This window comes from Anomaloglossus baeobatrachus, chromosome 1 (assembly GCF_048569485.1).
Source record: "Anomaloglossus baeobatrachus isolate aAnoBae1 chromosome 1, aAnoBae1.hap1, whole genome shotgun sequence".
Classification (NCBI taxonomy): Eukaryota; Metazoa; Chordata; class Amphibia; order Anura; family Aromobatidae; genus Anomaloglossus; species Anomaloglossus baeobatrachus.
The window spans coordinates 853275041-853301183 of record NC_134353.1 but is presented as its reverse complement, the minus strand read 5'-3'; the positions used below and the strand labels follow the sequence as shown (position 1 = coordinate 853301183).

General features: G+C 45.3%; 1 protein-coding gene across 2 annotated transcripts in view; it reads right to left on the bottom strand.

The window, feature by feature from the left end:
- POLK (DNA polymerase kappa) overlaps positions 1-26143 on the bottom strand; it is a 158067-nt gene that overhangs the window by 95617 nt on the left and 36307 nt on the right. The window contains exon 2 of one of the 2 annotated variants that reach the window (XM_075325483.1): positions 1764-1930. In XM_075325483.1, the coding sequence (XP_075181598.1) occupies positions 1764-1901 (138 nt within the window). In that variant the 5' untranslated portion in view covers positions 1902-1930. Of the gene's footprint in view, positions 1-1744; positions 1931-26143 lie in introns of those variants that run through there. The other variant, XM_075325492.1, reaches the window with a different exon arrangement.

The window sequence follows — 26143 nt, the reverse complement described above, 5'->3', positions numbered from 1 at the left end:
AATTTCCATATACCTGAAGGTGCCTCATTAGAAACTTTCTTTTTCCTCTGGACTGCCGCTAATCAGCAGTAACCATTCTCAGAATGAAGATCCATAGGAATTGATGGGCATCATAAGACATTAGTCCATTGGATTATGTCGTAACTTCCAGAATTTCTCTTTATTCAATAAATTGGTGAATGAGGGAGTGTGGAGGAGTGTTTATTCAAATCAACTTTTTTTCGCTTGTGTTTTTTTGTTGTTTTTTTTTACACTTATTGGGTTAGTACTGGGTTGTCTGATAAACGCCTATCCATTACTAACCCTGGGATTGATGGCAGCTGTCAAGTCACAGCTCATATAAATTCTAAAAGTATTAACCTGATTGCCACCGCACCATGGCAATCGGGAGGAGTCGGGCAAAGTGCCAGAATTGGTGTATCTAATGTGATGCGGGATATCTGGGGTGGCTGTAGACTGCTATTTTTAGGCTTGGAAGGGCCAAATAACCATGGGCTCTCCCAGCCAGGTAGTACCAGCCCTCAGCTATCTGCTTTACCTTGGCTAACTTTGGAAGGAGCCACACCTTTTTTTTTTAAATGATTATTTCTCAATACCACCCTACTTCTCCCCTCTGCAAATCCCTCCCTTGGCTCCGAATCCTCCACAGTATCAAACGCAAACTAACGCTGACCTACAAAGCTGTCCATAATCTGTCTCCTATGTATATCTCCAAACTAATCTCCCTGTACACTCCAACACGCAATCTCCAGTCCTCCCAAGATATCCTTCTCTCCTCCTCTCTCATTCGCTCTTTATGCAACTGCCTCCAAGACTTCTCCCGAGCTTCCCCTGTCCGCCGTAATTCACTGCCTCAACACGTCAGCTTATCTGCTTCAGTTGCAAGCTTCAAATGGAACTTGAAAACTCATCTGTTCAGAAATGCCTATAATCTTCACCTACACCACAGCTGCTGCCTCACCACCGTGCCGGAACTGCCGCCCGACCAACACCCCACCTACTGTCTCCTCCCCAAAATCCTACAGGAATGTAATCCCGCAAGGGCAGGGTACTCTACCCTCGGTACCAGTCTGTCTATTGTAATATGTATATGTATTCTGTATGTAACCCCTTCTCATGAACAGCACCATGAAATTAATGGTGCTCTATAAATAAATAATAATAATAATAATAATAATAATAGTTTTAAAAAGTGGCATGGGATCTCCTCTATGTTTGATAACTAGCCAAGGTAAAGCAGACAGCTGAGGGTTGCAGCTAGCAGTTGTCTGCTTTACCTATGCTGGTTATCAAAAATAGGTGGGACCCCACTTCATTTTTTTTTTTAAATTATTATTCCTTATTCACATTTGCTTGCAGGGCAATAGCCCCCATTTTGCGGCCCCCTACCCCTTACTATAACCATTTAATAGCCATTCGACTGCACAGAAGTTCAGGTCTCTATTGACTTATATGGTGTCCAGGGGTAAGTCCAGGTCCCAAACCAATCTTTAAAGTTTGTTCGAACCCGGACTTCCACGGGTCTGATCATCCCTAGATGTAAGATTTGATTCCAGCAGCATTCGACTTTTATGTACTTTGAAAGACAAGAAATACTCCTCTTATCTTGTGCACTTATGTTTTTTTAATACCGTAAAGAGGCAATTAAACATTGGCATAATCACTGGATATGCCAATGTGTCAATTAGAGCCTAATACTACTTGGTGATAAAACATTTTTGCTCTAGGATAATTCACTGCATACAGCGTGCATGTTTCCTCACTTTTGTGGCTTCCATTATAATCTTATTGATCTTCTCCTTATCCAGACCTTCCATTCCAGCCTTGTTGTCATTAAGGCCCATTGTGAACTGAAAGCCCTCATTGTTCGGAGTAATGTCTTTTTCTTTTTGGGAATCCATTTTCTGAATTTCAGATTGTGGGTCACCGCCTAGGATAAAGACAATTCACAATTAGTGTTCTTCATACCACGTTACTTTTAAAGATATTCCAAATGGGTTCCGGTAGAGACATTAAGAAAATGCAAAACTGTTAAGCAAATGATGAAAAACCTGACGATAATGCCATCTTTTCAAATGGACCTTTTCTACTAAACATGGTCATGATCTGCCCTTTAATGTCAAACACTGCAGACTCTTTTTAATCCTAATTGGTGAAAGTCTATTCAAATAAAAGTTACATAACACTAGAAGTCCCAGGAATTTCGAGCTCCATAGGGTTTCAATGGTAGAAATGTTAAATGACCCCTCTCTGGGACTTCTAGTGTTAAAGGTTTATTCCCAAAACCATAATGTGATTTTATAATAATATACACATATACTTAGAATGGGGCTGTACACAGAGGGGTTGAGAAGAGAGTTGTGTTGCAGGATGGAGCTGTATATAGAGGGGCTGAGAAAGTGATATTCTGTAGAATGGGACAGAGATATGTGGTATCCTGTAGTTTGGGACTGTATATAAAGAGCCTGAGAGGAGTTGAGCAACTTGTTGCCTGCTGCTGACAGTTTAATGATGTACAACTACAAACGCTGCACTGTTGATGCATATGACAGAAAATAATCATCTGCCATATGCAGCAATAAAGCAGCATTTGCAGTTTCACATCCCTAATCTCTGAGCAAAAGGCAACAAATTCAGCTCAGCGCTTTCTAGTTATTGTAAACCCTGAAGGTGGTGTAGGGCAGAAGAGATGAGCTGAGAGGGACCTAGAAAACCGCTATTAATGGTGTAAAATTATACAGGATATAGACGGCAGAAGATAAAATCGGTCAGGCAGCCTACTGTGCAGAAGCAGGGGGGTGCACAGGAGCATAAGGCGAATTCTATACTGTTATTAGCTTGATAATTAAGAGTGGGCTTGTCATGAGGACACAGGAGAGGAGGGAGGGCTGTGCAGCACTGAGGAGAAGCAAGTGCTGCTGCTAGTTTTAGCAGTGTAAAAAAAGGAATGACCATTTAGATACGTGAAGCTAAATGCACAAAAGAAAAAAAAAAGATACCCAAAACAAAAACTATTTGTTGGGCTTAGTATAAGTAAGAGGGTCATACAGGGTGGCAGAAAACGAAAATCAGAGTGGAGTTTTTAAAAATAAAAAAAAAAAATCATTAAGTGGACATGATTCTGCAAGAAAACAGCTGTAATCACCCATAAAACCACAGAAGCATTACAACAGACAGCACTATTCTGAGGATGATACAGCTGGTTTTGAGGAAAATCATGTACCCATGTAACATTCACTTTTAAAACTGGAGCAGTTTCATCACTTTGATTTACACCCACAAAGCAGTCACATATCACCCCATGTCACCCTACTGAAAAGCTGCAACAGGGCCAATGTTGAATAGTAATCAGGATGAGGGCTATGTTTAAGGGCTCACGCAGATGTCTGTACAACACGGTCCGAGCATGGACCACGATTATCGGAGTAGACATGAGTCTCACAACCCGAGTGTGACATCCTCATATAAATAAAGGTATGAAGTGGGCATGCTCGGGAAAGGAGCGCCGCGGCCAGTCTGGCCATTGTGGCTTATCTTTGGAACATGTTGCTCGGATGTTTTCGAGAGCCTCAAGGGCTAATTTTGACATCCGATGATCTTGTACGAATGCCATTGATGGTTTTCCCGGAGAGCACTGGTACTTGCGATAGTCTATGGCGCCAATCCCATACTCGAGAAAATTGCGAAGATATCAGATTTTGATCCGATCATCAGATCAAAGTCGGCAATGCACGTCTGTCTATGGGTCTCTGAAATCATGACATTGAGTGCCGTCCGATTTTCATGGGCTGCAGCAAAATTTGTGAAAACTGAAAATAATTAGTCCACTTTCAGGCTATGTGCCCACGTTGCGTTCTGTCCCTGCAGAAATTTCTGCAGCGATTTGAACAGCACACGTGTGCTTCAAAATTGCTGCAGAAACAGTGCGTACTGAAAAGCCGATTTCATGCGCTCTGGATGCAGCCCCTCCCATAGACAGAGCGGGGGCTGCATGCAAAGCGCATGAAAGAAGTGACCTGTCACTTCTTAGAAGGCAGCCCTTCGGCAGTAGCCAAAGTGCTGCGTTCTAATACGCCACGTGGGCATGGACTAGGCACAATCTTCATAGATTGTGCTGGGAACGCAGGACGCATGCAGTTACGCTGCGGTGAGAACGCAGCGTAACTGCATGAAAATACGCTACGTGGACACATAGCCTCACACTGCGTTAGGACCACTGAACGGACATCCTATCAGGCCTTCTATCCGAACCCCCTCGCAAAACGTGTTTCGGACGTGTGCGCCGATGGGGCATCTGATTATAATGGAGCAGATGGAGTCAGCGTGTGCGCTGTCTTGCACCACTTTCGGGAGTGTACGCTTCCTGGAGGCTGACACCCACACTCAGTCTACTATGTCTGGGTGTCTACCTCCAAAGGCGTATACTCCCGATAATGGAGCGAGACAGGGCACACGGTGCTCCATTATAGTCAGATGCCCCGTTGGCGCATACGTACAAAACCTGTTTTGCATAAGGGGGGGGGGTAACGGACGGACGTCCCGAAAGGACCACTGAATGGAGATCAGAACGCAATGTGAAACCGGCCTTAGGATAGTGGATAATCAGAAGAAACATTCTCGCTCCTTTGTGCCGTGCCGGGTCCTGGGCAGGGTTTGGGTTTTGTTGATTAGTTTGTATATTGCACTGCAATAAAAATCTAATCTATTATGGAAATAGCTGCGTTACATGGGACACGATGAAGCACGACAATTTTTTTTTCTTTCAGACAGCTTACGTGCTCATCTCGGCAAGTTGCCACGTATCCATAGGATAGGTGATAGCAGAACGTTATCTGGGGGTTGGACCCCATTGTCCCTGAGAAGGGGATATCACACAGTACAGGCACGGCACGTAATCCAGAGTAATTACTACTCTTCCGTTAATTCCGGAACGAAAACATTGTTGTCCTGCTAAACTCCTGCTATATTATAAACCTGATCCAATATAACAATGCGTCCAGTGTTATCAGTCCACATTACAGCCCCAAGCAATGAATTTCCTTAGGAGTCGGTCCAAGCATTTCAGGTTTTACAGCCTTTGCCAGTTGATTGCAATCACTAAATTAAATCCTGTTTAATATGTTACCCATTTCTATTACATAGTCTAAATATTTAGATAGACTTGTATCCACGTTTCCATTATCATATTGTCCGACTGCATGAAACCGAGACAACATGTCTGCCCTTGGTTGGCAGTAATTTGGAGAAAGTGTGCCCTATTGCCCTATTTTCTTCATGTCAACATGAAAATGCAGTCTAATCTGCAGATACAATGTTATAGAGGAGAAGCAGAACAGATTGATATACAGTGTGTCCACCCTTATCCTGTCCACCGCCATTAACTTGAGAATGGCGGCAGCTATAGGCATAGACGTGGTGTCTAGGTATAGTAAAGTAGCCATGCACTACGTAATGAAACCACCTATAGCGCCACCTGGTGAAAAAAAAACGGAGTGAGCATTTTTATCTTGAAAACGGAACGAGATAGAGAAAAAAAGTGAATTTAAAAATTGTAGGGCAGCATCAATTCAATACGAATCGACACCTTGCATACAGAAATGCTATGATATGAAACCCATAACCCCCCCAAAACATTGAATGCTTGTCACGCATATGGCGCTCATTTAACTTTGATGCTCAAAGTGGCCACCGTGAGCTGCAATGCTCATCTGGACTCTGGACAGCATACTGTATCTTGCTGCACGTTGTGCAATATGGTAGGTGACACGTTTGCACAAGCATCTGTGATACGTCGTCGTAGACCCTGCAATGTTGGTGGAGGGGTCGCATACACCTGCTGTTTGATGTGACCTCACAGAAAGAAGTCCTATGGGGTCAGGTCAGGTGAGTGTGGAGGCCACTCCACGCAGCCACCATACCCAATGACTTGTAGGAAGGTCTCCATGAGGTATCGCTTCACGTCCGCAGCCTTGTGAGTTTTACACGTTCTAATCATAGCATTTCTGTATGCAAGGTATCGATTCGTATTGAATTGATGATGCCCTACAACCTTGTAATTCACTTTTTGTCTCTATCTCGTTCCGTTTTCAAGATAAAAATGCTATCTCCGTTGTTTTCCACCAGGTGGCGCTATAGGTGGTTTCATTGCATAGCGCATGGCTACTTTACTATACCTAGACACCACTTCTATGCCTATAGCTGCCGCCGTTCTCAAATTAATGGTGGTGGACAGGATATGGGTGGACACACTGTGTAGTATTGTGGGGAAAGAAAAAAAAAAATAACTTATGTTTTCATTATTTTTACTTCAGCTCTTTCTGGGATTTTTGGTCCAGTGGGCGGTGCCAGCAGTGACTGACAGCATTCTCAGAATGCACACTTCTATAAAGAAAGCTGTCAGTCACTGATAGGACCGCCCACTGGACTAAAAATCCCAGGAAAGAGCTGATGAATGATCAAAGCACAGAATAGACTGGATCTTTTCTCACAAAAATATATTACCGTCATGGCCAAAAGTGTTAGCACCCTTGAAATTGTTCCAGAAAACAAAGTATTCCTCTCAGAAAATTATTACACGTTTTGTTATACACCCTTATTTCCTTTGTGTGTATTAGAAAAACAAAAAAATTTACAGGAAAAAAATAAGGCGAATTGGACACAATTTAACACACAACCTCAAATATGGGCCTGACATTGTTTGCACCTTTCCAAAATTGTGGGTAAACAACTTTGCTTTAAGCAAGTGATGCTCGTTCAAACTCATCTGTGGTAAAATAACAGGTGTGGACAAGTAAGTGGTGTGGGCAATATGAAAAATCACACCTGAAACCAGATAAATGGGGGATAAGTTGACACAATCTTTGTATCGTGTGTGCCATACTAAGCATAAATAATAGAAAAACAACCCCAAAACATCTTTGAACCTCCACCATATTTAACTGTGGGTAGTGTGTTCTTTTCTTTGTAGGCCTCATTACATTTTCAGTAAACAGTAGAATGATGGGGTTTGTTTTTTTTTTTACCAAAAAGCTCTATCTTGGTCTCATCTGCCCACAGGACACTTTCTCAGAAGGATTTTGGAATTCTTACGTATATTTTGCAAAAACCACAGTCCAGGTTTTTATGTGTCAGCAGAGGGGTCCTCCTTGATCTCCTGCCATAGGGTTTCATTTTATTCAAATGTTGACGGATAGTTGGCGCTTACACTAATACACCCTGAGCTGCAGGACAATTTGAATTTCTTTGGAAGTTGATTGCGGCGGCTTATCCACCACTCTAACTATCCTCTGTTGCAACCTTTAGTCAATTTTTTTCTGCCGTCCGTGTTGTTGAGATTAGCTACAGTGCCATGGGTTGTAAATGTCTTGATTATGTGGCATACCGTGGACAAAGGAACATCAAGATCTCTGGAGATGGACTTGTAACCTTGAGATTATTGATATTTTTCAACAATTTTGGTTCTCAAGTCCTCAGTCAGCTCTCTTTTCCCCTCTTCCTGTTCGTCATACTTAGTGCGACACACACAGACACGCAATACAAAGATTGAGTCAACTTGTCCCCTTGTTTCAAGTGTGATTTTCATATTGCCCACACAGGTGAGTTTGCCACAGCTGAGTTTGAATGAGAATCACATACTTGAAACAAATGTTTACCCACAATTTTGGAAAGGTGCAAACAATTTTGTGCGGCCTATTTTTGGGGTTGTGTGTGAAATGATGTCCAATTTGGGTTTTTTTCTTCTTTTTTCATGTTGTTCCAATACACACAAATGAAATAAACATGTGTCTAACAAAACATCTGTAATTGTGATAATTTTCTGGGAAAAATCTTCATTTTCTGGAACAATTTCAAGGGCACTAACACTTTATGCAATGACTGTATATCAGTCCACTCAGCTCTCCCTGCTCTAACACACGGTGCCTGCAGATTGGACTGCATGTTCATGGCGACAGATTCCCTTTAAATCTATATGTCAATAAAAAAAAAAAAGTTTTTTAGTTGTTCCCATTAGGTCTACTTATATTAGCAAGACGACGTCTGAAGTCTTTTACAACTTGTGCAACTTTTTTCTTCAATCATGCAAGAAGCTTACCTAATCGTTGCACCATAATGTGCATCTTATGGCTTGCTGGATTTCTGAATTTTTGGATATTCTCAGTTGAAATCGAAATTTAAGCACCACAAGTGACAGAACTGCACTCACTTATAACTTTTGTCCATCACATATAAAAAACAGGCCTAAAATACTAGGGGAAATTATTAAAAATGTATATTCCAAACTAAGAAATTCATTTGTGGAGCCACTTCTAGCATCTACGCTATATCACAAAAGTGGGTACACCCCAACATTTTTGAACATATTTTATATCTTTTCATGGAACAACACTGAAGATCTGACATTGTAAAGTTTATAGAACAGTGTTTGTGCTCTCTAAATAACACAGCTATTAATATGTAAACCTCTGGTAACAAAAGTGAGTACACCCTCTAAGTGAAAATTGCCAAATTGTGCCCAATTAAATATTTTACCTATCTGGAGTCATGTGACTCAGTCTTACAAGGTCTCAGGTGTGAATGGAGAGCAAAGTGGTAAATTTGGTGTTATCGCTCACACACTCTCATACTGGTCACTGTACGTTCAACATGGCTCCTCGAGGCAAAGAATTCTCTGAGGATCTGAAAAAAAGAATTGTTGCTCTTTATAAAAGATGGCCGAGGCTATTAGAAGATTGCCAACTCCCGGAACCTGAGCTGCAGCACGGTGGCCAAGACCATACAGCGATTTAACAAGAAAAGATCCAGTCAGAACAGGGCTCACCATGGTTGACCAAAGAAGTTGAGTTCACGTGCTCAGCGTCATATCCAGAGGTTGTCTTCTCAAAATAGACATATGACTGCCTCCAGCATTGCTGCCGAGGTTAAAGGAGGGGGGGGTGTCAGCCTGTCAGTGCTCAGACCATAAGCCGCAAACTGCATCAAATTGGTTTGCATGGTTGTCCTCCCAGAAGGAAGCCTCTTCTAACACTGATGCACAAGAAAGCCTGCAAACAGTATGCTGAGCACAAGCTGACTAAGAACATGGATTACTGGAACCATGTCCTGTGGTCTGATGAGACAAACAAGCTCATTTGGTTCAGATGGTTAAAAGTGTGTGTGGTGGCAACAAGGTGAGGAGTACAAAGAAAAGTGTGTTCTGCCTACAGTCAAGCATGGTGGTGGATGTCATGGTTTGGGGCTGCATGAGTGCTGCCGGTTGTGAGGAGCTACAGTTTATTGAGGGATCCATGAGTGCCAATATGTACTGTGACATACTAAAGAAGAGTATGATCCCTTCCCTTCAGAAAATGGTCCGCAGGGCAATATTCCAACATGATAATGACCCCAAACACACCTCCAAAACAAGCAATGCCTTTCTAAAGAAACTGAGGGTAAAGGTGCTGGACTTGCCAAGGATTTCTCCAGACTAAACCCTATTGAGCATCTGTGGGGCCTCCTCAAACAGAAGGTGAAGGAGCGCAAGGTCTCTTCCATCCTCCATAATGACATCATGGAGCTGGTGGATGTTAGAGGATCCAGCATCTCCTGTGAAGCTCTAGTGACTTCCATGCCCAAGAGAGTTAATGCAGTGTTTGAAAATAATGGTGGTCACACAAATTATTGAAACTTTGGCACAATTTCGCAATTATCAGGGGTGTACTCACTTTTGTTGCCAGTGGTTTAGACATTAATGACTGTGTGTTGTTAGAGGACACACCAAATTTACCAAATTGTTATACAAGCTGAGCACTGACTACTTTACATTGTATCAGTGTCATATGTTCAGTGTTGTCTCATGAAAAGATATAAGAAAATAGAGGAGTTGTCCAGCATGTGCACTTTCTTTATTCATTACAAATGGGGGTAAAAAAGTGAGACCATGACCCAAGTGTGGATTTTGGAATACCCCTAAAAATAGCTGTCCGTAAATATAGCCAACCTGCTCATGAAGACATGAATACAAAGATTATAGATCTTTAGCAGATGTTAGGAAAACTAAAATTGGTCTACAGAGATTTGGAACAAAATCCGTCAGCAGGATTTCACCCCTCAAACTATTTATTTGTTCATGTAGGTCTTCCCAATACAAGTCCAGCAATACCTTTACATGCTCAGTCCCTTAGGCAGTGAGAAATGAATGTTTGAATTGTTACGCAATGGCTCAGAAGGACTGTTTGTAGATCTGAAACGTCCGTCACTCCAGCTCTATTCCCTGCCTAGCAGTGCCTCATACTGATTCACTGACAGCTTTTTGGCCTTAAGTAATAACAGCACGGACAGGACGGTAGTTATCAGGTGGTGGTGCTAGGTGGGGAACAGAGCTGGAGTGACAGAGGTTCCAGATATACAAATAGTCCTTCAACCTAATTTGCATATAATAATAATATTTATTTCTATAGCGCCAACATATTCCACAGCGCTTTACAATTCAGAGGTTCAAATACAAGTAATAGTATAGAAAATGCATTAGTACAAGAATAAAGACGACCCTGCTTGTAAGAGCTTACAATCTACAATGAGGAGTGTTGGGGGACAGGGGCTTATTTACAACGACAATCCAGCCATCTCAAAGAAATAGGGATAGACAAAGGCTGCATGGGCCAGTCATCAGCCAATCTCCGTGATGCTATTAAGTGCGGTGGAGTTTGACGGAGAGTTATGTTGTGAGAAGTAGTGGAGGGACTAGTGAATTGAGTATTATAGGCCACCCTAAAAAGATGTGTTTTTAGGGAGCGTCTGAAGCTGAATAAGTTGTGGTTCGTCCTGGTGTCTTGGGGTAGAGTATTCCAGAAGACCAGTGCAGCTTGGGAGAAGTCTTGAAGCCAGGAGTGGGAGGTTCGGATTAGTGTGGATGTTAGTCGAAAGTCGTACGGAAACGGGTAGGGTGATAGACAGATAAAGGTGGAGATGTAGGGGGGTGCCGCGGTGTGGAGAGCTTTGTGGGTGAGAACAAGCAGTTGAATTGGATCCTGTGATATATGGGCAGCCAGTGCAATGACTGGCACAGAGCAGAGGCATCCGAGTAACGGTTAGCCAGATAGGTGACCCTGGCTGCTGCATTAAGCCTAAGACACACGGCATGAAAATCGTAGCAAGTGGAACGCGATGTTTTATCGCATTACACTCGGACAAATATTAGCCTGTGTGTCAGCGCACATGAGCGATTATTTTCTCAGCCCTAATCGGACCGAGAAAACAATCGCAGCATTCTGCAGGTGCAATGCATTCCTGGTTTCTCTTGCACCCATTCAAGTCTATGGGGCGTGAGAAAAATCGTACTGCACTCGCGGTACACTGACGTACCGCAAGTGCAGGGCGAGAATGGCAATAGCAGACTATGGAGGAGAGAGGGAGATAAATCCCTCCCTCCCCTCCGCAGCGCCGGCCCGCCCCTCCTCAGCACTGGCCAGTCCTTCCTCAGCGTCAGCCCTCCCCTCCTAAGAGCCGGCCCGCCCCCCGCAGCTGTGGTCCGATCGCATGATCGGACCTCAGTCACAGTGACACTCACATGACACTCAGCTCCCCCTGTGCTGCCAGCGTGAGCCGAGTGTCATGCGAGGATTGCAGTAGTCCCTGTGTGGCCCCGGCCTTAAGGATGGACTGGACAGATTTCTGAGTAACGGACTGGCCATAGTAAAGCATTGCTGTTCTGGAAAGAGCTACATGGACACGAATAGAGGGGATCTGTCAGCAGGATTTCACCCTACAAACTAAGAGGGGTTTTCTATTTTGACCAAACTTGTTTTGTTAGAAATGTACAGGGTGTAGTTGCACCAGTAATCCGCTCCCGAGGCACAGACCTCTAGATAAAAGTATAGCTGAAGCTCAAGTTCTTGGCAGCGACTTGCAGTTATTCGGAACATGGAGTACACTTCTGAACCTAGACAGTCAGAAAAACGAGTGCTCCTTATTGTTTTTCTCTGGGGGGCATTCGTGTGTCTATGAGATGACACACGAGTCAATCTGATTACTCTTTGACTGAGGAAAGATTTGTTGGAAGCGCGTCTCGCACTGCAGGGAACCGAGTCTCCGCAGCGGAGGTGCACGTCAAGATCAATTTAGACACACTTCATCCTCCACACAACATGCGCATTTCAGGAGAAAACTGTCAGCAAAGCCAAACATCCAGACACTTTGCATCCAAATCCTATCATCACTGTCACATTTTATGTGCAAAACGTCCTCCTTAATGTGAGCACAATATACAGTATGTGCATGTGGGAAGAGAGTAAAAGGAGTTAAATAGCAAGGCTGGAGACGCAAGCGGCCATATTGCAGGGCTTTATTACTGTATTACAACCGGTGCACCTGGGGGCTCTTTATTCATTACTATGGAAAAGTAGTAGCGCTCTATGGACGGTCGGATCAGGATCTCTATGGGCCATACTGTCAGTCCATGTAACTGGACAGGGGTCTGATAAAGTGCTATACAACTGCCAAATAATAAATTAATCAATAGCAGGTACTCGCCCCTGGATCCCCCCACGTCTCCTCTTTTCCAAATCCCCCGCCAGTCTCCTTCCCTTACCTTCCAGGATGACAATTATAGTCAATGACCTCTATTCCTCATTTGCATTTTTTTAAGTCACTTTTCTCTGTTTTGTGGCATTCGCTGATGTTTATTGCGCCAAATTCATAAAAATGGCACAAGTTTTATGAATTTGGGGCAGAGTAAAACATGTTTTTGTTTTTCCGGTCATTAAAAGGGAACCCGTCACCAGGTTATTCCCTGATGAGCTGCGGCCACCAGCAGTGAGCCCTTATATACAACATTCCAGAATACTGTATATAAGAGCCCAGGCCGCACTGTATAATGTAAAAATCACTTTTATAATACTCACCTAGGGAGCGGTCTGGTCCAATGGGTGTTGCTGCTCTGGGTCCAGCATCTCTTCCACCTTGTGCGATTGCCGTTGTCTTGCCCTAGTGTCATCCACTAGACTCGCAGGGGTGGGGAACCTTTTTAATGCCGAGGGCCATTTGGAATTTTCTACCAACCTTCGGGGGCCGCACAAAACTATCAACTTAAAATTACCCTGCTATACTTAGTCAAACAATTAACTCATCGTGGCGGCTGAAGCTTCTTGTTTTTGGTGCGGCTATATTATTCAATATTGATCTTATTGCTTCTCACAACTGTTTTTCCACGTTTGTGTCAGCTGGGACTGCTGTAAATACATCACAGGAGATGCTGAGGGCATATACATCACAGGAGATGCTGAGGGCATATACATCACAGGAGATGCTGCGGGCATATACATCACAGGAGATGCTGAGGGCATATACATCACAGGAGATGCTGAGGGCATATACATCACAGGAGATGCTGAGGGCATATACATCACTGGGGAGGGCTGGAAGGAATATACATTGCTGGGAGGACTAGACATCACTGGGGAGGGCTGGGAGGACTAGACATCACTGTGGAGGACTGGGAGGACTAGACATCACTGGGGAGGGCTGGGAGGACTAGACATCACTGGGGAGGGCTGGGAGGACTAGACATCACTGTGGAGGGCTGGGAGGACTAGACATCACTGGGGAGGGCTGGGAGGACTAGACATCACTGGGGAGGGCTGGGAGGACTAGACATCACTGGGGAGGGCTGGGAGGACTAGACATCACTGGGGAGGGCTGGGAGGACTAGACATCACTGGGGAGGGCTGGGAGGACTAGACATCACTGGGGAGGGCTGGGAGGACTAGACATCACTGGGGAGGGCTGGGAGGACTAGACATCACTGGGGAGGGCTGGGAGGACTAGACATCACTGGGGAGGGCTGGGAGGACTAGACATCACTGGGGAGGGCTGGGAGGACTAGACATCACTGGGGAGGGCTGGGAGGACTAGACATCACTGGGGAGGGCTGGGAGGACTAGACATCACTGGGGAGGGCTGCGAGGACTAGACATCACTGGGGAGGATTATATATCACTGGGGAGGATTATATATCACTGGGGAGGATTATATATCACTTGGGAGGGCTGGGAGAAATATAAGGACATTGCTAGGGGTTCTGACATACCAGGGGGGCACAGGCAGCAGTGTGGAGGCCGCAGGGGCACAGGCAGCAGTGTGGAGGCCGCAGGGGCATAGGCAGCAGTGTGGAGGCGACAGGGGCACAGGCTGCCGTGGGGAGGCCACAGGGGGACAGGCTGCCGTGGGGGAGAGTGAGGAGCACAGGCTGCCGTGGGGGAGAGTGAGGAGGATGGGACGCTGCACGGAGCACAGGCTGCAGTGGGGATACACAAGGAGGATGAGACGCTGCACGGAGCACAGGCTGCAGTGGGAATGCACAAGGAGGACGGGACGCTGCAGTGGGAATGCGCAAGGTGGATGGGACGCTGCACGGAGCACAGGCTGCAGTGGGGATGTGCAGGGGCACACACAGGCATGGGAGCACAAACACACCTGTCGGACGCTGAGGTAGTAGCTTCTCTTCTGTGGAAAAAGAGCGAGTTGAGCGCTTACTCCACCCACAAAGTACGTCCTCACGCTAGCATGAGGACGTAAGCCATACAGGGTTTAAAGGGCCAGCAGCAAGCAAGACGCTGCTGCCTCACGAGCTCTGTAGACTGTGGAATGTGCCCGGGGGCCGCAGAAAAGGTCATGGCGGGCCGCATACGGCCCGCGGGCCGGAGTTTCCCCACCCCTGCACTAGAGCTTCACAGGAGATGCTGGCTCCTCTAACATCCACCAGCTCCATGATGTCATTATGGAGGATGGAAGAGACCTTGCGCTCCTCCACCTTCTGTTTGAGGAGGCTCCACAGATGCACAATAGGGTTTAGTCTGGAGACAGGCTTGGCAAGTCTTCTTTAGAAACTTGTGTCATCCATCTTGTGTCATCCACAGAGACCTCCATTGCGCTCCTGCGCAGGCTGAGGGCAGAGAAGAGTATTGTAGTGCGCATTAGCAGGAGGTTTTTGACCTTTCCTCACGCCTGCGAATTACAGTACTTTGCTCAGACCTCACAGGACAGATCAAAGTGCGCCTGCGCAGGAGCACAAGGTAGACCTCCTTGAGGATAACATAGGATGCATCATCCACACGGGGCTGGGAAGGAGGATGGCGAACGCACAAAACGGAGGAGGTGCTGGACCGAGAGCAGCGACTTTCATGGAACCGGACCGCCCCCATGGTGAATATTATAAAGGTGTTTTTTATGTTATACAGTGCGGCCTGGGCTCTTATATACAGTATTCTAGAATGGTGTATATAGGAGCTCACTGGTGGTGGCTGCAGCTCATCAGGTAAAAACCTGGTGACAGGTTCCCTTAAACCATTATTTTATGAATTTTGCATCATTTCCAAACTGTCCCAACATATGAAAAGATAAAAACTGCATGGAAAAAATCCCACAGGTGAGCACATGTAAAATAGACTCCAAAAAGGCGCAAATAGAATAATGAATTGTCCGTAAACAAAACAAAAAACAGGCGCACAACACAAAATTAGATGAAAAAAAGCTGCAAAAGCAATGATGTATCCAAGCCAATGTGTTTCCACTATTGCCACCAGGGAGAGGAGAACACAGGATGGCGGGAGATGAGCCACGTGTGATGGGAAATAAAAAAAAAAAAAAAAAAAAAGGATCACGGCAAGTCATGTAGGTCGGCGCCCGTTCACATTAGATAACAGCTGCCCAAAGGATGATTTGGCTGCTGGCCATTTCTCCCAACTCCTCCATACCCCGGCGCGCTCTGCCGAGGGCTGCTGTGCTGTCTATGAGAAAGCTGTGTCACGGTTTTAGCAACAAAATGTGACACACCGGACTCTTCTCTCTCCCGACATCAGTCAGGGTCTGTCATGAAGCCCCCCATACAAATAAGACTGTCAGACAATACTAGCAATCTCCGCACAATTATCTGGAATGAACATCCCTTGCAATGCTCTTTTCTTGACAATCATGCAGTATAAACAGGCTTTATGATCGCCTCTCAAATAAGCAAAATGCTTGTTCGTTGGGTGAAATAATTTTTGGGCTGCTGAAAAGATCATCAAATCAGTGCATTGTCCTGCGCAAATAGGACCTGTGCCATCAACATCGATTGGAAAAATTAGCACCAGGCACTCCAATTAATGTGAAAAAAATAATAAAATTTATTACAACTTAAAACGGTTTGACGTTGTAATAAAATTTATTATTTTTTTCACATTAATTGGAGTGCCTGGTGCTAATCTTTCTGTATTTGGACTTGGACCCTACCTGAGCACCCACACCCTCACAGAAGTACCGTGAGAATTTTTCATCAATATCAATTGGAGCCTGTGTGTCGAGAATGATCTATTACTAAGCGTTCTGTGCACATCTGATGGTCGGTTAACACAGTGCATAGGATGGTGTGAATGCACCTTAAAGGGAATCTGTCGCCAGGTTTTTGCTCCCCCATCTGAGAGCCGCATAATATAGAGACAGAGACCCCGATTCCAGCGATGTGTCACTTACTCAGCTGTTTGCTGTCATTTTGATAAAATCAATGTTTTCTCTGCTGCAGATCTAGCAGTTATACAGAGCTCATCAATATGCTGGACTACCTGCAGCACACCAAGTAGTGCCCTCTAAAGATAATCTATTGCTGATTAAACAGTGATTTTATCAAAACTACACTAAGCAGCCTAGTAAGTGACACAACGCTGGAATCAGGGTCTCTACCCCTATGTTATACTGTTCTCAAATTAGGTGGCACAAACGTGGTGACAGATTCCCTTTAAGTAGGTATGAGCGGACCCCATGGATGTTCAGGTACACCCAAGCTTTAGTTAAAAAAAAAAAAAAGTTTGGTGTGGTACCTGGACTTGACCCTGGACTCAAACCCTATGTATAGATTAATGGGGAACTGAACCTTAGGCGGGCTTTGCACGTTGCGACATCGCACGCGATAGTCCCCGCCCCTGTCGCAGGTACGATATCTTGTGATAGCTGGCGTAGCGAAAGTTATCGCTACGCCAGCTTCACATGCACTCACCTGCCCTGTGACCGTCTCTCTGGCCGGCGACCCGCCTCCTTCCTAAGGGGGCGGGTCGAGCGGCGTCATAGCGACGTCACAAGGCAGGCGGCCAATAGGAGTGGAGGGGCGGAGATGAGCGGGATGTAAACATCCCGCCCACCTCCTTCCTTCCACATAGCCGCCGGCGGCAGGTAAGGAGATGTTCCTCGCTCCTGCGGCGTTATACACAGCGATGTGTGCTGCCGCAGGAACGAGGAACTACATCGTACCTGTCGCTGCAGCATAATTATGAAAAAGTCAAAGCCTGCAACGATGATACGATAACTACGCTTTTGCGCTCGTTAATCGTATCATCTAGCATTTACACACTACGATCTCGAAAGTGAGGCCGGAAGTGCGTCACTTTCGATTTGACCCCACCGACATCGCATGTGCGATGTTGCAACGTGCAAAGCCGCCCTTAGTGCTGTAAAATAGATATAAACAGGTCGTAATAAGAGTTATGGGCTGCAAAAGTGAGCAAAATAAGGGTAAGAGCAGCGCAATTGTTCTGCAAATAAATGTGGATAGTATATAAAAAAAAAAAAAAAAGAAATGTTAGTGGAGTCCCCTTAATTTTTGATTACCAGCCAAAGTAAAGAAGACAGCTGAGGGTTGGTGATATCAGGCTGGGAAGGCCTTGGTTATTTGACCCTTCCCAGGCAAAAAACACCAGCCTGCAGCCGCCCTGTTCAGGTTTGCTCATTCCTAACCCTCAGATGAGTGAATGACAAATCATTCAATTTTCAACTCGTAACCTTGGACAATCTTCATCTGTATTGTCATCTGTGTATCCATTTTTTAAGTCCATATGACATCCGAATTTATACATCAACAGCTTAACAAGTACAAGACCAAATACAGTTTCCTAGGATAATAACGGCTGTGTGTCTATAAAACCCGGAGGCTAAGCAGATGATCCATATGGGGATCTGATCTTTTTTTTAACCATAGAGCTAAATGGACTCATTTTTGAGGGGGGATTTTTTTTTTACCCCCCACACATGGAAACTGTCATGTGAACAGCGCTGCTGATATATGCAGGTTAGGCTACTTTCACACATCCGGCTGTAGCAGTGCGGCATAATCCGGCGCTCTGCTGAAAAAACGAAACCGTTTTTTTTTTGCCGCCGGTTTTGTTTTTTTCCAGCATTGACTTGCATTGGCGCCGCATGGGCTTGCGTTCCGTCCAATTTTTGCCGCATGCGGCAGATTTAGCCGATGCGGCGGCCGGATGGAACGTTCCCTGACACATTTTTGCTCCGGCAAAAAAAACGCATCGCACCGCATCCTGCCGCTACGGCGCAATTTTCAATGCATGCCTATGGACGCCGGATGTGGTTTCTTCCACTGCGCATGCTCATTAGCGTGCCGCAACCAGAAAAAAAACGGACGGGCCGCATGTAAAAACTTATGTAAAGGATGCGGTGTTTTCGCTGCATCCGTTGCATAGGTTTCACAGCCGGATTGAGCCGCACTGCAAAAACCGGGTGTGTGAAAGTAGCCTTACAGGGCTGTGATTCTTACTCCGTCCGTATATTTCGCTCGTCTGAAGGAGCTCTAGTGCTGGGTTTGTTATTTTAATACTTTTTTTGCCTCTTTTCCAATTTTAAGTGAAAGCAGACACCCCTTTAAAGAGCATTTTGAAGGCTTTTGCATAAATCTTAAAAAACCATCATCTCCATTGTTCAATAAGACCAAAGACTCTTGCAAAATAAGGAACGACTCCTCCTTGCAGCGCTGGAAGCAATCTAAGGTTGTGAGGCTGATAAACAGTTTTCATTTCCTATTGTCACAATTGCTTTTGGTGTAATGATAAAAGAAATAAGAGAAGAGGCAAAAAAAAAAAAAAAAAAAAGTGACACCAATAATGATGAACTGTTTACAAGAAGAATAGCCGGGCGATCCGGGGAAACCTAATTAAGGCTGTGCCAACCGTTGCTTTTTTTATGTGCTTCTTTATATTTTGCCAGAAAAAAAACACGCATTTTTTATTGCGTTTGGGTTTTTTTCACATGCGTTTTTCCTGCTTCTTTTTGTGCTTTTATAATCATGGCGATCGCGGGGTTCAGGCTCTGTACCCCCATGATCGCTGCCAGGTATGCGGCTGATGATACATCCGGAACCCGGCTCTCTTTGCACTGCTCCCAGCAATTTAACCCCTAAATGCTGCAATCAATGCGAACGCTGCATTCAGAAGGCAGGGAGAGGATCACTTACCTCTCCCTGGTGATCGGGTCCCTGTAATGCGATGACAAGGACCAAGTCGCTGCCATAGTAACCCTGGGTTGTCACCATGACATTCCCGGGTTACTGAGCTCCGGAGAGCCTCACACACCATGCTGTATGCACGGTGTGTGAGGCAAAGTGCTGCAATATCATCCACTGTAGTAATAAAGCATTGCCGGTGTTATAGAAACGCAGAAAAAAAAGCAGAAAGAATTGGCATGCTGCTTCTTTTTTCAGCAACAATATCTGCAAGGAAAAAAAAAAAAGCAGCGTGTGCACAGCAAGTCAAGATTCTCAGACTTTGCTGGGACGCATTTTCCTTGCTTTTATTTATTAAAATAAGCAAAGAAAAACGCATGAAAAACGAAAAAAAACAACAAAAAAGAACAAAAAAAACAAAACCGCCACGTGTGCACAGCCTTAAGCGGGCTTTACACACAGCGACATCGCAAGCGATGTCTCTGGTGAAAGCACCCGCCCCCATCGGTTGTGCTTCACGGGCAAATCTCTGCCCATGGCGCACAACATCGCTAACACCCATCACACGGACTTACCTGCCTAGCGACGTCGCTGTGGCCGGCGAACCACCTCCTTTCTAAGGGGGCTGTTCGTGCGGCGTTACAATTACGTCACTAAGCGGCCGCCCAATAGAAGCGGAGGGGCGCAGATGAGCGGCCGTAACATCCCGCCCACCTCCTTCCTTCCTTATTGCGGGCGGTCGCAGGTACAGTGATGTTCCTCGTTCCTGTGGTGTCACACATAGCGATGTGTGCTGTCGCAGGAACGACGAACAACCTGCGTCCTGCAACAGCAACGATATTTGGGATTAGAACGATGTGTCAACGATCAACGATTTGGAGAGTATCTTCCATCGTTAACACTCGCTGAGCGGGACGTAACATCCCGCCCACCTCCTTCCTTCCGCATTGCCGGTGGGACGCAGGTAAGCTGTGTTCGTCGTTCCCGGAGTGTCACATGGAGCGACGTGTGCTGCCTCGGGAACGATGAACAAACGGCGCACGGAAGGAGGGACGATATTTTGAAAATGAGTGACGTGTCAACGAGCAACGATAAGGTGAGTATTTTTGCTCGTTCACAGTCGCTCGTAGCTGTCACACGCTACAATATGGCAAACGATGCCGGATGTGCGTCACTAACGACGTAACCCCGATGACATATCGCTCGATATATCGTAGCGTGTAACGGGCCCTTTAGGCCTTAGAAATGATCATTAGATGCTTGGATACAATAGATGGGTTCAGTCTGCTCATTGATGCTAATGTACATGCGGAATTCCTGAAAGAACAGGATGTATGAATGTAGAAAAAACAACATTTTTCATGTTTATTTTCAATACACATTGTTTTTTTATATTTTAATTGCCTAAGATGTTTAAACATGCATTTAAAGGGGTTGTCCTTCTGATTCCACATGTTTCCCCCAGGTAAAATAATAAAGCCTATACTCACCTCATGTACCGGCGCCCTTTCAGCGGTGTTGTTCCAGGGGCTCACGTGGGGTTGTGAAGTCATGCGTTCAATCAGTGTCGGCTTCTTTCTTCCTGCCTTTGGACCAAATAAGTTAATCAACAGGAAGTGAGTGCTGTGGCTGTGCTCACTTCCTGTTGATTAACTTGTTTGGTCCAAAGGCGGTGAGAAAGAACCCACACTGATTGGATGTGGGGTTGGTGTGATGTCACAATCCCAGGTGAGCCCCGACACCACGTACCCGAACACTGCTGGAAGGGCGCCGGTACGGAAGGTGAGCAAATCCTGTATTATTTTACCTGGGGGAAATATATGGAATCTGAAGGGGTTGTCCTTGTAGTGGACAACCCCTTTAAACACAAAATACCTGATTATAACAACATGTCATTTTCTCATGTAACATTCCCTTTAAATGATGGTAAACCCTAGCGATATGCCATCACTTGCTGAGACCGGAACACCCCTTTAAGGTCACCCATAATAGGACTACTGTAGCACCTCCGTATGCCTCCAATTTCATACACAAGGACGGTCTGACACAAGTCATTCATGGAAAAGAGCTTTGTTGACAAAAAAAAGGTTCAATTTTTGAGCCTAGGGGGTTAGACAGTCTGGAGCCAACGTCAATCGAGACAATATGTAAAAAGGAAATTATACTTCTTTAGGCAGGAGGGATCCTAAATGTCCCAACTATTTATATCCTGGCAGGTTATCTAAATTTAGCGTTATTTATGATCATTAAATAATCAAGTTTAGTCCAAATCAAGTTTACAATTAGTGAGTGCGAGGAGGAAAAACGAAACTCAGCTACATGTACAGTGTGTACGAAATCACACAGTGGGCCACAGAGGTAAGGCCGAAAAGCTCGGGGTCAGCTGCAAAGTATGGGTCTTTGTTATGAGTTTTCTAATTGAAGAAAACAGAAAGATTTAAAAAATAAATAAATATTATATATTAATATATATTACATATACACACACACACATACAGTATATACAGTCATATGAAAAAGTTTGGGCACCCCTATTAACGTTAACCTTTTTTCTTTATAACAATTTGGCTTTTTGCAACAGCTATTTCAGTTTCATATATCTAATAACTGATGGACTCAGTAATATTTCTGGATTGAAATGAGGTTTATTGTACTAACAGAAAATGTGCAATCCGCATTTAAACAAAATTTGACCGGTGCAAAAGTATGGGCACCCTTATCAATTTCTTGATTTGAACACTCCTAACTACTTTTTACTGACTTACTAAAGCACTAAATTGGTTTTGTAACCTCATTGAGCTTTGAACTTCACAGGCAGGTGTATCCAATCATGAGAAAAGGTATTTAAGGAGGCCACTTACAAGTTGTTCTCCTATTTGAATCTCCTATGAAGAGTGGCATCATGGGCTCCTCAAAACAACTCTGAAAACAAAGATTATTCAACATAGTTGTTCAGGGGAAGGATACAAAAAGTTGTCTCAGAGATTTAAACTGTCAGTTTCCACTGTGAGGAACATAGTAAGGAAATGGAAGAACACAGGTACAGTTCTTGTTAAGCCCAGACGTGGCAGGCCAAGAAAAATATCAGAAAGGCAGAGAAGAAGAATGGTGAGAATAGTCAAGGACAATCCACAGACCACCTCCAAAGACCTGCAGCTTCATCTTGCTGCAGATGGTGTCAATGTGCATCGGTCAATAATACAGCGCACGTTGCACAAGGAGAAGCTGTATGGGAGAGTGATGCAAAAAAGCAGTTTCTGCAAGCACGCCACAAACAGAGTCGCCTGAGGTATGCAAAAGCACATTTGGACAAGCCAGTTACATTTTGGAAGAAGGTCCTGTGGACTGATGAAACAAAGATTGAGTTGTTTGGTCATACAAAAAGGCGTTATGCATGGAGGCAAAAAACACGGCATTCCAAGAAAAGCACTTGCTAACCACAGTAAAATTTGGTGGAGGTTCCATCATGCTTTGGGGCTGTGTGGCCAATGCCGGCATCGGGAATCTTGTTAAAGTTGAGGGTCGCATGGATTCAACTCAGTATCAGCAGATTCTTGACAATAATGTGCAAGAATCATTGACGAATTTGAAGTTACGCAGGGGATGGATATTTCAGCAAGACAATGATCTAAAACACCGCTCCAAATCTACTCAGGCATTCATGCAGAGGAACAATTACAATGTTCTGGAATCTCCATCCCATTTCCCAGACCTGAATATCATTGAAAATATGTGGGATGATTTGAAGCGGCTGTCCATGCTCGGCGACCATCAAACTTAACTGAACTGGAATTGTTTTGTAAACAGGAATGGTCAAATATACCTTCATCCAGGAACTCATTAAAAGCTACAGGAAGCGACTAGAGGCTGTTATTTTTGCAATAGGAGGATCTACAAAATATTAATGTCACTTTTATGTTGAGGTTCCCATACTTTTGCACCGGTCAAATTTTGTTTAAATGCGGATTGCACATTTTCTGTTAGTACAATAAACCTCATTTCAATTCAGAAATATTACGGAGTCCATCAGTTATTATATATATATATATATATATATATATATATAACTGAAATAGCTGTTGCAAAAACCCAAATTGTTATAAAGAAAAAAGGTTAACATTAATAGGGGTGCCCAAACTTTTTCATATAACTGTATATTAAAAAAAAAATAATAATAATAAAAAGGAATGTCAACATCAAAGGAGTTATCAGTTTTCTGGTTTTAGAAATCTCCTAGGAGCTTTGTTAAAAAAAAAAAAAAAAAAAAATAAAACAAAATCTGAGCTTTGCTCACCCTCCTCAGGTCCAGCAGTGAGTCGCCACCGCTACTCCCCATATCCACTATTGTTGTCACTGCAGCCAATCAGTAAGTTCAGGGTAACGAGCAGCTAGTGGCCTCTGCTCAGGCAGAGCTGCTGAGGATGGTGTTTGGCTACAGCGAGTGAACATGTTGTCAGAGCTGTAGACAATAAGGCAACGTTCACATGTTGTGTTTTTTGCTGCATTTTCCTGCTGCCAAAATCTTCTCTTGGAAGTAAAAACGCTGCTCTTTGTCAACAAAAGTGAGTACACCATGACACTCCCACCACCATGCTTGACTGTAGGCAGGACACACTTGTCTTTGTATTCCTAGCCTGGTTACAGCCACACATGCTTGACACCATCTGAACCAAATACCGTAAGTTATCTTGGTGTCATCAGACCACAGGACATGGTTCCAGTAATCCATGTCCTTAGTCTGCATGTCTTCAGCAAAGAAGGGAATTTTGTTACTTACCGTAAATTCCTTTTCTTCTAGCTCCTATTGGGAGACCCAGACGATTGGTGTATAGCACTGCCTCCGGAGGCCACACAAAGCATTACACTAAAAAGTGTAAGGCCCCTCCCCTTCTGGCTATACACCCCCCGTGGGATCACGGGCTGCTCAGTTTTAGTGCTAAAGCAAGAAGGAGGAAAGCCAATAACTGGTTTAAACAAATTCACTCCGAAGTAACATCGGAGAACTGAAAACCGTTCAACATGAACAACATGTGTACCCGAAAAAAACCAACAATCCCGAAGGACAACAGGGCGGGTGCTGGGTCTCCCAATAGGAGCTAGAAGAAAAGGAATTTACGGTAAGTAACAAAATTCCCTTCTTCTTCGGCGCTCCATTGGGAGACCCAGACGATTGGGACGTCCAAAAGCAGTCCCTGGGTGGGTAAAGAAATACCTCATGTTAGAGCTGCAAAGACAGCCTTCCCCTACGGGGAGGTAACTGCCGCCTGCAGGACTCTTCTACCTAGGCTGGCGTCCGCCGAAGCATAGGTATGCACCTGATAATGTTTGGTGAAAGTGTGCAGACTGGACCAGGTAGCTGCCTGGCACACCTGTTGAGCCGTAGCCTGGTGTCGTAATGCCCAGGACGCACCCACGGCTCTGGTAGAGTGGGCCTTCAGCCCTGATGGAACCGGAAGCCCAGCAGAACGGTAGGCTTCAAGAATTGGTTCTTTGATCCATCGAGCCAGGGTGGCTTTGGAAGCCTGCGACCCTTTGCGCTTACCAGCGACAAGGACAAAGAGTGCATCCGAGCGGCGCAGGGGCGCCGTGCGGGAAATGTAGATTCTGAGTGCTCTCACCAGATCTAACAAATGTAAATCCTTTTCATACCGAAGAACTGGATGAGGACAAAAGGAAGGCAAGGAGATATCCTGATTAAGATGAAAAGAGGATACCACCTTAGGGAGAAACTCCTGAATGGGGCGCAGCACTACCTTGTCCTGGTGGAAGACCAGGAAGGGAGCCTTGGATGACAGCGCTGCTAGCTCAGACACTCTCCGAAGAGATGTGACCGCCACTAGAAAGGCCACTTTCTGTGAGAGACGAGAAAGTGAAACATCCCTCAGAGGCTCGAAGGGCGGCTTCTGGAGAGCAACTAGTACCCTGTTTAGATCCCATGGATCTAACGGCCGCCTGTACGGAGGGACGATATGACAAACCCCCTGCAGGAACGTGCGCACCTGAGAAAGTCGTGCTAGACGCTTCTGAAAAAACACGGATAGTGCCGAGACTTGCCCTTTAAGGGAGCCGAGCGACAAGCCCTTTTCCAAACCAGATTGCAGGAAGGAAAGAAAAGTCGGTAACGCGAATGGCCAGGGGGATACTCCTTGTGCAGAGCACCAGGATAAGAAAATCCTCCACGTTCTGTGGTAGATCTTAGCAGAAGTGGACTTCCTAGCCTGTCTCATGGTGGCAACGACTCCTTGGGATAATCCTGAAGACGCTAGGATCCAGGACTCAATGGCCACACAGTCAGGTTCAGGGCCGCAGAATTCCGATGGAAAAACGGCCCTTGGGACAGTAAGTCTGGTCGGTCTGGTAGTGTCCACGGTTGGCCGACCGTGAGATGCCACAGATCCGGGTACCACGACCTCCTCGGCCAGTCTGGGGCGACGAGTATGACGCGGCTGCAATCGGATCTGATCTTGCGTAGCACTCTGGGCAAGAGTGCCAGAGGTGGGAACACATAAGGGAGCCGGAACTGCGACCAATCTTGCACTAAGGCGTCTGCCGCCAGAGCTCTTTGATCGCGAGACCGCGCCATGAACGTCGGGACCTTGTTGTTGTGCCGCGACGCCATTAGGTCGACGTCCGGCACCCCCCAGCGGCGACAGATTTCCTGAAACACGTCCGGGTGAAGGGACCATTCCCCTGCGTCCATACCCTGGCGACTGAGGAAGTCTGCTTCCCAGTTTTCTACGCCCGGGATGTGAACCGCTGATATGGTGGATGCTCTGTCCTCCACCCACAACAGAATCCGCCGGACTTCCTGGAAGGCTTGCCGACTGCGTGTCCCTCCTTGGTGGTTGATGTATGCCACCGCTGTGGAGTTGTCCGACTGAATTCGGATCTGCTTGCCTTCCAGCCACT